The sequence below is a fragment of the Marmota marmota genome, unplaced genomic scaffold, assembly GCF_001458135.2.
Source record: "Marmota marmota marmota unplaced genomic scaffold, marMar, whole genome shotgun sequence".
Lineage (NCBI taxonomy): Eukaryota > Metazoa > Chordata > Mammalia > Rodentia > Sciuridae > Marmota > Marmota marmota.
In genome coordinates this window covers 223,614-237,930 of record NW_026000019.1, presented here as the reverse complement: position 1 = coordinate 237,930, position 14,317 = coordinate 223,614, and the positions used below count along the sequence as shown (strand labels likewise).

General features: G+C 30.7%; 1 protein-coding gene across 8 annotated transcripts in view; it reads right to left on the bottom strand.

Moving 5' to 3' along the window:
• Window positions 1-14,317, bottom strand: part of Kcnt2 (potassium sodium-activated channel subfamily T member 2) — a 361,454-nt gene that overhangs the window by 230,687 nt on the left and 116,450 nt on the right. For all 8 annotated transcript variants that reach the window (XM_048809800.1, XM_048809801.1, XM_048809804.1 and 5 more), the window contains 3 exons: window positions 12,455-12,529; window positions 11,003-11,086; window positions 7,894-7,988 (listed from right to left, as the gene is read on the bottom strand). In XM_048809800.1, coding sequence (XP_048665757.1) covers window positions 7,894-7,988; window positions 11,003-11,086; window positions 12,455-12,529 — 254 coding nt within the window. The remainder of the gene's footprint in view (window positions 1-7,893; window positions 7,989-11,002; window positions 11,087-12,454; window positions 12,530-14,317) is intronic.

Sequence of the window (14,317 nt, the reverse complement as noted above, 5' to 3'; positions counted from 1 at the left end):
GGAAAGGCATCCTAAGTTTTCACTCTTATGTACCATAAAAAACTAGAAAAAGCACTGATAATTAAAATTTTAATTATTATATATTTCACAATGTTTTTGAAAACTGAGAAAGCACAGAGCATGGACATCTCCCATGATTCAGATAAACTTCAAGGAAGCTGCAAAGTCTTAGAGACTTAATGGTAAGTCTAAGAGAGAAATTTGGATTTTTCTTAAAAAATTAATATGAGAACAATTTGACTCAGGGGTAAATTAACTACACAATTCATACTGAGTGTTAAAACATTGTATTTTGAACCTTGTGTTAAATTTTATGGTCTCCTTTTACATTCTTTAACTATTGTAATATTGTCTTATTGTGATGGCTTTCAAAAATTATGCATAAACATTATGAAAATTTAAACAATAAAAAATAAGAGAGTTGAAAATAACCTCACAAAATCCAGTGTCCATATGTAATAATCTGTTGTAGTACAATCTACATCGCTATAGACATACCACAGAAATATACAGAGATGGACGAAAAGGGAAATGGTTACAAATTTACCAATTTGGAGATATATTTATGAGGTAATTTTATGTTAATGTAATATAGTCATTTTTGCCAAAATCTTAAAAAATAGTTATTTAAAAAATTTCTGAATTTGAAATATTTAATTATTCACACAAAAGACATGAGGCATAATAATGACTAATATATTCATTTGCAGCTAGTCGAAATATTTTTAAAACTTAAGATTTTATCATCATAATGTCTTTCATTAATTATAATTCTACTTGTAACAATAATTTTAAAATTCAAAGTAATAAAAATGAGAAAATCATCATAGTTCTATTGGATTTTTTAGCTTTTTAATTTTATCTATCTAGGTTTAGAACTTTCAGGACATCATACAAATGATGGGACTATATTAAATACGAAGCTCTAAGTCCAAATTTGAATTATGTTTCTTACTAATCATGGATCATAGATAAATTATTTAATCTCTGTGTCCCCAGTTTCTTGTTTATAAAATGAGAAAAATAATATATACCATGGAAGGCTGTTATGCAAACCTAAACACTTAATACAAATAAGTCAAGTGAGAAATGACTAGCAAAGAAGGAAAATATGAAGTGTTACCAAACATTATTATGATACTTAGTCACTCTGAAGGAAATGAATAATTATTTCTGTTGCTACTATTAAACTGATTTATCTCTTACCTCTATTCTTCTAGTAAATGTTCCTTCTTTTTCCTTAATTTTATTCCTTATTGGTTAGATTTTTTTTTTTTCAGACATTTTTTCAAGAGGTCTTCCTATGTATGCTTCTCACTAAGGGTATGCCTTGCGGAAAAAACAAGTTGACTGCTTTGATACTTGTATGACCTTCTTGGTTAGTACACATAATGTCACAGAGATACCTCAGAACTTTTTCTATAAAGACCATTAGGAAAATATCTTTGATGTTCTATTAGTGTGCTGCGACAATGTTTCCCCCACTCCCTCTCTTCAGTGTAACTGGAGACCTTCCTTGGATTGGAGTCTGCTATAGACTGGGTCTCAAGTGTCTCTTAAATGTCCCTGATTAAACACTTGGTCTCTAGTTAGTAGTGCTACAAGAAGATGGTAGAATACATAGACAATGGGATATAGTAGGAGAAACTTAGTTCCATGGGATCATGCCCTGAGAGGCGATATTTCTGTTTTTACTTTTACTTTCTGGCTGATATGAGATATACAGGTCTCCTTCTCCACATGTGCCCATGCTGTACTATTCTACCAAAGGCTCAAGTCAAGAGTAAAACCTCTGAAACCATAAGCAAAAATAAACCTTTCCTCCATATACCTTGTTTATCCCAGATATTTTGGCACAGTGATGGAAAGCTAACACAGAACCTAAACCAAAAAAAAAAAAAAAAAATTAACATTGCTGACTCTGTCTCAACATGTGTCTTTCAACTACATTTCTATAGATAGAATGAGGTGTGAATAGGGAGTTTCCCAGGAACAGATAAAATACACTGTATATTCAATTGTTTCCAAAACAATATAGTTTTTTCCTTTTCTTTTATCTTTTTTTTTTTATTTCTGGATTACATCCACTAAACTGGATGCTCAGAGTATTTTCTAAACTAATTAAATATTAGCATAATTCAAAGGCAGTTTGATTTAATAGCATTTTGAATTCTAAGTCAATTTTTCCTGGAAACTTGTAGATAATATTCTAGAAACTCTTAGTTCAGAGAGAATCTGGATATGAGATTAATTCTTATTTCCTTGTAAATATTATCTGTCTTTCTTCCTGAAGTTTTAACATAGTCCACAGTAGATCATTGGGCATTGAAAATAAGTCTGCTTGGTTGTTTCTTTTAGTTACTTCCTTAACTATTTTGGGTCACATTTTTTTTCATCTATAACATCAGAATAATAATGGAATTTAATTCATGAATTTCTTAATATTAAATTAGCCACTATATATAAAGTACTCAGAAAAAAAGTTCTTATTCTCACTTTAGCATGCTTAAAAACAAGAATACATTTGTCATAATTCAAAAGTGCCTTCTTCAATACAAAACTTTAGATTCAAACTGTTTCTTATTTATACTAATAACACTTTTATTATAATAGTTATGTATATATACTAAATAACCATATGCCCCTTTTTCCCCCTTGAACTTAAATCTTAGTTAGCTAATTATTGCATAAAATTAGGTGGAATACATATACAAAAATTAGTTGAGACAAGTTATTGTCTATTTTTTTTAGTGTATACAACCTAGGGCTGCTAGTTGATTGCCATGTTTTCAGATAAATGTGCTTTCTGTCACTCAGTTATAATATAAACAAAACAAATTTTAAAAAACAAAAACAAGCACCAGGTAGGATGCTGGTGACAATTAACACCATTAGACCATGTTGTAAAATTTCCTCCAAACTATGGTATTTGACTTGCCACTGTCCACTTCACAAGTGGTAATTTGCCTTAAAAGTAGAATCTGCATGTATAATTTTATCAAAATACACGCAACTATTATGTATAACTATAAAGAAACAATTTAAAAAATTAAATTTTAAAAAGCAGAACCAATAAAAGTAGACTACTTCAAGAATTTAAGCATCCAGCATTCAAATAATTGTTAATCAATGCATAAGAAAATTCCAAATACTACTGAATAAGTATGTAAATAATAATTTACCTAGGTCATATTTTAAAGTACAGGTGGATTTATTTTCTGTTGAAATAAGACTGAGAAACTGAACTGAATTTTTACACTTAACTACAATAGAAAATATTTATATAATAGATAATAATAAATAATAGAAAATATTTATCTTTATAACTGTATAAAAATATTATGAAAATTTATGTCTACATATTAATTCAGACAAAAAATTAAAGTTTGAAACAGAGTACTTATGAAATAAATCCTAGTACAAAATTAGAAACACCAAATGCATTATAAATTATGGTACTTATTATTGGTTAGAATATGTTGATAATTAAGCTAAAGTCCTGCACTTAATTCCCGGATGTACCAGTTTATTCTGCTTTGTTTCAGAGACACAGGCTGAATCACAATTTGCAGCTGTCTTGGGAATGAGCATTATTGATCACAAGGGGTATAGAGCCAACATGTAGATGGATTAGTCCAATTCCATTACAATAACAGGAAAAACAATTCTAAGCACATTTCCTGAAGAGAGTGGGTCAGCAGCTTAATTTCTGTTTCAGTTTGGCATTGAGCATGTGTCCCTCATAGGCAGATGCTTAATGACAGTTCTTTGTCATGCTAATAATGATTAAGAAAAGATACATTTTAAAACTATATAGCAGCTTTCTAAAAACAGGTAATTTTAAGACTGTGAGATTCATGAATAATATAATCAATCATCCAAATATTAGCTCCTGAATTATTCAGTCTGGAATTATTAAAAAGTATATAGTAAATGTTCTGATTGAGAGTCTTGCAATCTTGCTTTCTGGTATAATGTAACAGCAATTATTTATAACATATGGGGGGTATGTAATTTCATAGCTCAGGTAGGAATTAGGTTATTAATTTCTGACTTGGCATATGTCTCAATTTTCAGAAAGGGAGGGTTAAAAAAAAAAAAGATGAAATGTGCATTCTGAGGAGAAATAGTCTTAAATAGTCCAAACACTTGTTTAAACTTTTAACCTTACAAAGCACTCCCCTTTTATACAGTCTGCTGTGTAACACCATCCCTATTTACATGTCCTTGAATTTACCTGCCATCTTATTATTAGGTCAAATAAAGAAACTGTTCTAACCAGTAAGATTAGGGCCATGAGTATGTTGTGATGCTATGTTTATGAAATATTAGATATTAAATGGCTGGGCATGGTAACACATGCCTGTAATCTCCAATGGCTCAGAAGGCTGAGACAGGAAGATCTCCAGTTCAAAGCTAGCCTCAGCAACAGCAAGGTGCTAAGCAACTCAGTGAGACATTGTCTCTAAATAAAACACAAAATAGGGCTGGGGATGTGGCTCAGAGGTCAAGTGCCCCTGAGTTCAATCCCTGGTAACCATAAATAAATAAAAAGAAAGATAGAAAGATAGATAAATAGATAGATAGATAGATAGATAGATAGATAGATAGATAGATAGATATTGAATGTACTAAAGACAGAGATCACCATTTTACTTCAGTGAGGGGAAATAAATGCAGGGAAAAAAATCTCAGAATATGTAGGACAAACTGGAATACAATATAGTGGATAAAGCTGTTTTCTCATATTTCATGTTAAATAGTTTTTTAGGCATTGTAATTCTGTTTTATAGCATTTATAGAGAGAATTATGAAATTTTATAGTTTTATTAGTAGTTTTGTTATATTATTTTTATGTTCTTAAATCAAATACAGTTTATAACCATATGTAATTTAATCCTTATTTTAAAAAAAAAACTTGTAAGGTGACTAACATTATCATTGTTTTATGACATGTACAAACGTTGTTCAAGGGCACCAAACTATGATAGCCTTGAGTTTTAAACAACTAATAACACATGAACTTTTATGACTTGTCAGTGCCAAAGACTTAATTGTTCTACCATATCTAGTTTTTATTTTTTATGTCATAGTACAAAATTCAAACGGGCACACTGTTGGCTAGCTAGACCACATTTTTGCAGGGACTCTGTATCAGTCATGCTAGATACATAACTGAATTCTAGCCTAAAATATGCATGCAAATATTCAGTTACATCTTATTTTCCATCTAAATATTGGAGTTAGGATGTAATGGCAAGGGTAGAACCAGCCATCTTGAACCAATAAGATGGAAATCACATTTTGAGAATGGCTGAAAACAACATATGTGAAAATTCAGTCCTCAAGAGTTTCAAGTTAATATATCAATCCTAGACAAACTGCCCACATGTTTCTGTTTGTTTCAGATGCATTTATTTATTTATTTATACTTTATATTCCACATGGTGTAACTCTTTAATAAAGCAGCCTGTATAATATATTATGACTAAAATAACACTGTCCATACCCGTCTTAATAGATAATAGCACTTTTAATTGTGAATCTTATGATTTCTTCTATATCAAGATGTTTATGATTTATGAAGATATTGTAATGCTAGAGAAGAATAAACAAATAACTCTGCCCTCAGTCTCTCCATTCTGGATAGAGGATATGAAAAATAATCCCAGAAAGAATTTACATTCCCAATCCCCTACCTGCCCTCCTGCCCCGCCCTAAATGACCCTGCCACCAAAACTCCTCCCATGATTTGGATCTACCCACTGCCCCTCAAAAGGGCCTGCCAAAGTCACTAACTCCTCCCATGGGCTGGTTCTGCTATAAAACCCAGACCCTCCTTTGGCCTGCCACCATTTTCCCCACAAAGACATACCCCTCAGGTGCACAATAAAGCATCACTTATCCATGAGTTCTGCCTCCATTTTTTTTTTTGTATTCCCTTTCAGGTGCTTTCAGGAGATGTCATAATTTAAGAATGTATTAATAAGCATGTGATTCAAAACAATAACATTTTACTCAGTTAAACTTCACATGACTTGCACAGAAGAGATATGTCCACATATCAATCACATTTACAAGAGATATGTCCACATATCAAAACCTCCAATGGTCTAAAGCTGATACACAAACAACAACAATAACAGCAATTATAACAATAAATAAAAGCAAAAAAAATTACTCAATGATGAATAAATTACACAGTGGAAACTTCACATAGTGAAAACCTTACTCTAGGGCTGCTGCATCCCTTGGTATAAAAATGTGGCAAAATGTATCTAGTTGCTTCTCCGAAAATAAAAAACTACCCAACTAGAAGTACTAGGCAGAAAGTGGGAGTAAAGAGAAAACCTACTCTAGATGAAGATTTATTATAATGAAGATATCTCCAGAACTAAAGTACTACTTAGTGTCATGATATAAAAATAATTTATCTTGGGCTGGGGTTGTGGCTCAGTGGTAGAGCGCTTGCCTTGTATGTGTGAGGGCCTGGGTTTGATCCTCAGCACCACATAAGGATAAATAAATAAAAATTAAGATAGTGTGGCCATCTACAACTAAAAAATATATTTTAAATAATAATAATAATAATAATAATAATAATAATTTATCTTCATTTGGGTATTAAATATTTTTTAAAAATTTTTTTTCAGTGCTGGGGATTGAATCTAGGACCTTGTGCATGCTCAGCAAGCTCTCTAACACTAAGGTACTCCCCCTCAAACAATTATTTCTTTACAGCATTCATTTTAATAGACTCCCACATTTTACCTATAAATCATTAATTTTAATTTTTGTAATTATTAAGCAGCTAAAAAATTAGCATATATATACTGTACATACATAATTTCAAATAATTTTCCTCATGTAAGATAAGAAAACTCCTAAGTGATTCAAGTAATTTCATTATATGGATATTAAGAATTATTAGTGACTTTAGAAAGAAAGTTATCACTTTTAGTGTTTCATATTATTCAATTAGATATTTACTGGATGAAGCATAAAGACAATTTGTGAAAGATTTAAAAAGGCTGGTGCTGTGTAAAATTTAGATGGACATTTTATATTTACATATTAGATATCACAAAATATTTATTTTTCAATAAAAAATAAGGCGATAAAACACACCTGACGTACATTCCATAGTGATATTAACCACAAACTACTAATGCAAACTAGTTACCATACCTATGTTATCCAAATTCACTGCACAGCAATTACACCAGAAATCCACAACTCCTACAAAAGAGACATTATTCTACCTTGTATTTTGATAGCCACATATTTTTCTCTTGCTGAGGATCAGCATGACTCCATATGTACAATATAGCACTGCACAACGGATTACTCAATAATTGTCAAAGTGTGACTTCCAAAAGAGCAAATTAATTTTTTTTTGTAATAAAGCAAAATACCAGGTGTTGCCTTGCACTGTCAGGAGATCTGCTCTTGCTTTCCACCTGACTGCACAAGAAAACATCTTGTAGATGAGGCAGAGACACTGATAGGCAATGACAGTTTTCTCAACAGTATTTCTGCTTTGAAGAATGTCAAAGGATTAAGGCACCTTTATGTCAGTGATTGGAAAGAAAATTCTTGTTTGACAAGTACAGTATGCCGTCCAAATTCTTGTAATTTGACTGTTTACAACATATGGGAAAATGTCAGACATGCAGTAAATATCAACACCAAATAATATATGTTCTCTCCGTTTTGTCTGTAAGACTAAAGAAATGATTTTACTTTACTTCTGTAAGAGGCCTGCTGTATTTCATGGTGAATACATGTTTGCTTATTTTTAGCCAACTATTAATAAAATACATTAAAATAGGGTTTCCTTTAAAAAATATAATTAAATGAAACTTTCAAAAAGTCTGATATGTACAATCTTACCAGGTGAAGATAAGGCATAGTAACGTAGATATCAAAATCAAAACTTGGTTAAACATTGCAGACTGCGTACGCTGAATGGCTCTATGTAGATCATTCTAAAATGATAAGGAAAAAAGCATAATGCAACATTTTGATAAATAATAAATGGGCATGAGTTTAATGAGATTTATTTTTATTCATTATATTTCTACTATATTCTGTCCTCTGTATACCTAATACATATGCTTTTAAAGGATTTATGAACATATTTTGGTTTTGCTTATATCTTTATGTAACTCACTATAGAACCTATATTACAAAGTAATAGTATGTAAAGGTCACTGAAGCACTAAATTTTAGCTTCCTTGCCTTGCAGACATCTGAACAGATATTGCACTTACTACTCCCAAAACACCCCAATGGTAATGATAATCTTGCATGGAAAATTCAAATTTCCAAAAATCAGAAAATACTATGTCCAACTAAAGGGGCAGTAATAACTGGGTAGAGCTGCAATAAAAGCTCATTCTTTAAAAATATATGACATGAATTATGGTAGGAGTTTTTTCAAAGAAAAAATTATTCAATGAACAAATTATTTAAATATCATTGATACTAATATTAGGAGAAATGTGAATCAAGATACATTTTTACCTTCATAATATGTAGACAGTAAAGTATAACAGAGACAGTTAAGCTTTTGGTGCAAGAAGTGACTACATGTACAATACTACTCAGTTAATTATTTACAAATTTCTGATAGGCAATTTGATTGCATAGGCTCAAAACTCAGAATTATGTCCTTTCTATTTCATGCACTTATTTATTTATTCACTCATTCAATTTATTCATTCATTCATAATTCCATATTTTCTCAAATTTAATTGTATGAAAATCATGAGATGGGGTACCAATATTTATGTATGTTCATCTCTATTATAAAATTATGACATGAAAACTGAATATTTACTACTATTAAAATATGAAATACAAAATGTTAGATAAATTAATCAATATACATAAAATAGACACATACATTTAAAAATGATTTGAAATGAAACATTTAATAGCATGGCAACTTGTCCACTAGATACCAGTGAGTGGGTGACACAATTTCTAAATACAAAACAAACACACAGTATGATTTTATAATGATATTTTTTTACATAACAAATATTGGAAATATTGAAGTTATTATGAATTACTTTGGTAGATTTGTATTTTTTTTATTTTTTCCTCTTATTTCACCTTTTTTTGTTGTATTCATTTTTTTATTTGTTCCTTTTACTCTGTAGCTTTCAGTTCATCTCAAATTTTGTGTAAGACTTTAACAGTCTTAAAATCAGTATAGTATGAAAAAAGCTCACCAATTATAAAAGAACCTCAATGAGTCATTATTTATTGTCCTTTACCATCCACTTAAACAGAAATGTTATGAAAACAAATAACTAAATTGATTGATTAGAATTTCATCTCTCAATGCTTAAAAGTTTCCTATGGCAGAGGTGTTAATGAGCAAAAAAGCAGATAAAAATTGAGCATCCAATGAGAGAAAGTGAAATAAAATATAGAATGAAATGGAAAATAAATCCTAAATTAATATTGTAACAGTTCTTTTTTCTCAATTACTGATTAATTGTTCATATTTTGGTTAGGCTATTTTTTCCAACAACTAATTGCATAGTAATTAACAAAAAGATTTATTTTTTCCTCATGTATATTTTTCATTAGCAAGTTTAGCAAGCTATATTTAATCAAATAGTATTTCTTGGGGACAATTAAGACAGTCGAATATTTCTACAGACCACAAGCCATACTCTCTCTCCCATTGTTCATGTTCTTTCATGAGATTCCAGTGGTAACTTGATATAAATGTTTGGAAACATTTATCTGGTAACAAATATGTGTTATTCAAATATTCCTTTTGGCCAAAATTTTTGTCATATTATCTGGTTCAAGACCATTTACATGAAAAGCAAGTTTGTTTCCAAACAACTATAACTTAAATACAGTAAAAATAATACTATTAATCCCTTACTCAATTCATGCCAGATACAACATTATGCACACACAAACATGCTATATATGTATATGTATATATAACTGCATTTGACTTTTGCAGCAATTATGTAATGTAGGTGCTCTTATTTTCTTTTGCAGACAAAAGTATTAGCAAAGAAGTTAAAATCATTTGCCTATTAGAATTTACAGCACAAGAAGGCCCATACTAACATTCGTATAATGAATGACTAAATACCAAATTTCTTACAGCTCACTTGTAAGTATTGAAGTTGATGGGAAATACATTTTGATAGTTTTAAACCATTCTTTCCAAACAAGGTCAGCCTTGGGTAAAATGCAACTATGGCACAATTCTGAATTAAGCATCTCTACCTCATTTACTTTTCTCCCTCCTAAAATCCCTTACAAAACCCAACTCCGCCAAATCTAAAATAAACTTTAACTAAAGGGTTTCCAGCTCTGATACAGGGCTTTTACAAAACTCCAGAGATTTTCATGGAACACAAAACTACCTACAAGTAAGGAAAATTTAGCAAAATCACTTCCCTAAATTCTTAAAACCGGGAGTTCCATTGTATGTAAAGAGATGGCCTTGGAAAAGAAGGGCATTTGTGTTCAGAAGATTGTCTACCCAACTGAACTAGTCCAATAGCAGTTAGGTGTAGGTTTGATGAAATCCAAAAAATGTGAACCATTTTTATTTACTAAGCCCTACAAAGGTAGTAACTAGCCAATATAGGCATTTTACAAGTTTTCCTCTTGATCAGCATATAGCAGACTGGTATTTAAACTCAATCAACATACATATTTGTATTGCATATCACTTTAATTATTTAACAATACTTCACCCAATAGTTTATTATTACAAGCATTCAAATAGAACTGTTTGCTGACACCAAATGAAAATGTTTAAAAATGAAACATTTGAAAAAATAATTATAATTAAATACATTCCATATAATTTATATTTTATGGGAAAAGGAATAATGGAAAAGTGCAAAATCGGATCCAAAAACATCATCTGTTTCTGCTTAATCACTAAAAATAAGTAAGAAATAGTAAATGTTTTAAAAATATTTTTCTATTTGTGCTTCACTTTTATACTTACAATCATATTTTCCAAGGCATGTTTGGCAAGCCAACAGTTTAGAAATACTGGAACAAATAAATTCCTCAAGGAAGGCCAGAATATCTAAAAAAAACAAACAAAAACTGACTTTAATCTCAAAGCAGGAAGTTACACCTAGGAGGTTAAAAAAGAAATGCAAAACAGAATAAAATTATTAAAGACTGTGCAATGATTTAAAACAAGGTAAATGCCTTATACTCATTATTAAAGAAACTCAAGGAGGAGATATGATCTTTCATTCATTGTCTAAGTCTTTCTTAGGGAAATTATTACAGAAGCAGAAAGAAAATAATAAGCGCTCATTAGATGTCAGATATAACTATGCTAATTCTATTATTAAATCTTTTAGTGTTAGATTTTATAAAAGACTTTGGCTCTCTCTTCCTCTTACCTTAGATGGTAAGCAGCAACCAGGAGAGAAAGCTTAGTCTTTTATAACATTACCACTTAACTGTCTTCAGACTGAACTACTTCAAGTGACATTGGAAAACTATATTCAGTAGAAATTTTATTTATATAGTTAGTTATTTAGCTTGTCATTTAATCTAGTTTCATTTCCTTCTGAAAATAAATCACTCAAATTATTTGCCAAAACTGATATCTACTTATTTTCAAAATTTTCCAAATAAAATTCAAATAGTGTTAGAAAGTATAATCCCTATAGGCATTACATCAAATTGAGATTAAAAACTAATTTTGCAAACGTGGAATTTATGGGTTACATATCTGTAGGATTGCACTTGAATAGGTTAATACTGTGGAATAGGGATTGGAGAGTCTGTTGATAAAGAACAAACTATTATCTGTTTCTTGGTAACCTTCTTATTAAAGAGACACTTGGACTTAGTAAATCCTATAGTTAACTAGTGATAAATATGTTCTCAGTATGAGAAACCTGTAGAAATACAGGTTAATTTATTTCTTTTGTGGGGGTAAGGGCAATGGGGATTAAACTCAGGAGTGCTTCACCACTGAGCCATATCCTCAGACCTTTAGAATGAGTCAGGGTCTCATTAAGTTGCTTAGGTCCTCACTAAATTGCTGAGATTGGCCTTTAAATTATGAACTTCCTGCCTCAGCCTCCCAAGTCACTGGGATTGCAGGCATGTGCCACCACACCCGGCTTGTTTCTATTTTTTAAATTCTATCACATAAACAAGAAATGGAGCAAGTAATTTTGAGTTTCTTCAGACAATATTGACATTTGTTCAAATATAAATTTCTAGAATTCCATTTTGCTATTGCACTGAATTACATTAGATTTCCCTGAATTAACAATTCATTATCCAAATGACTTCTTATTTTTTAGTAGGATGATTTTAACCAAAGTCTAAGTCCAGTTATCTCAGCTACAATACTATATAAAAGCAATTAAATAATTTGCTTAAATTTAATAACAAAAATTTTATTCTCTAAGATTTTTTGACTTACTGAGATAATGAAGGGAACTGCATTAATTATTTCCAAGATGAAGGGTATTCTTAAAATCTGTTCCCAGATGTTTCCCTTCCAAGAAAGAAATTAATAAAAATGAAAGTCAATTATACTTAATCCTATTAAAAGGAGAAAAAACAGTAGTCAGAATTTCTCTAGTAAAAAAAGGTTAGAAAGTTACTGGTCACAATGCAGAGATGTAGCAATAGCTTAGAGATTATGTTTTTACATGTTGTTGTGCTCTCCCAATGTATTCATAGGAATTTATGAATATTATACATAACATTTCAATCTAATAGCTTATCATGGAAGAAAATGTACTTGTAAAAATAAAACCTACAGAATCATTTAAAAAGTGACTCAGTCTTTTTTTATTTTAATACTTACATTCACTCATTGTAACATATATTAAGTAGTTTGTAAAACATATGTGCTTCCTAACAATTGTTGATATTTTGTTTTTACTTTAATCAAACTTAAGGAAAAAACCTTTTCAATCACCTACATTCTAACCTCCCAACCCATGTAGTATGATATTAATCAAAATCAAATACATAATTTGCAGGCCCTATGTGAAATGAATGTACAGGCCCTCTTATTAACAAATTTTTATCAATTTCAAGAAGTGACGTGTGGCTACTTTTAGTCATGTAGCCCTGTGCAAATACATGGATGACATGCCCATGAAGCTAACTCTGATTTTAATTTTTGAATTTATCATTGTGTGGATTTATGTTAATTAATTAATTTTAACCTGTTCATAATAAAAATAATAAAAATTATACATATTAAAATCATGTGATATTTTGCTGAATGTATACATTGTATAATGTTTGAATTGGGTAAAATTTATCTATCTCCTGAAACATCATTTCTTTCTGGTGAAAACTTTGAAAATCCTTTCACCTAGCTTTTGAAATGTACAATATATTATGGTTCTCTGTAGTTACCCTACTGTACAATAGCACAACAGAACATCTTGCTCCTTTCTAACTGTAACATACTAGCCATTCAAACTTTCCCTATCTCTCCCTCCCCAAAATTCTCCCCATCCTCTGGTAACCAACATTCTACTCTCAATTTCTGAGACCAACACTTTTAGATTTCATACAAGAGTGAGATCATGAATATGTCTTTTTGTGCCTGGTTTATTTCACTCCTGTTTCATCAATGTTGTCACAAATGGCCAGGATTTCACTTTTGCATGACTAAATAATTTTACACTGTGTATATGTGCCAGGTTTTGTCTATCCATTACTCTGCTAATGGCACTTATGTACTTGACATAACTTGGCTATTATGAAGAATGCTACAGTGAATATGGAAATATAGAACTTTCTTTGACATCCTGATTTCATTTCCTGAGGACTACATACACAAGACCAAGGTTGTGTGGTCACGTGGTAGTTCTGTTTCCAGTTTTGTGAAGAAACTTCACACAGTTTTCTAAAATGTCTGTACTTACTCACATTCCCATCAACAATGTGCAAGGGTTCCCAATTCTTCACATCCTCACCAACACTTGTTATTTTTTTTCTTTTTTTTACATGCATTAATTTTATTTTATTGTTTTTTTGTACATTTAATTTGTTTAATGACCCTGATTTTAAGATAATCACTGACACTTTCCTGAATGGGGCTGTCACAGTTTGAAAATGGCTTGAGTATGTCTCCCAAAGGTTCATGTCTTGGAAGCTTGATTCTCAGTGTGGGAAACAGAGGTGGTGGGATCCTTAAGGGTGGGGACCACTGGAAGGAAATTAGGTCATAGGACATCATCTTCCAAAGGGATTGATACAGTTCTTGTGTAACCCCAGTTAGTTCCTGCAGTTTTTATGAAAAAAAAAAAAAAAAAACACA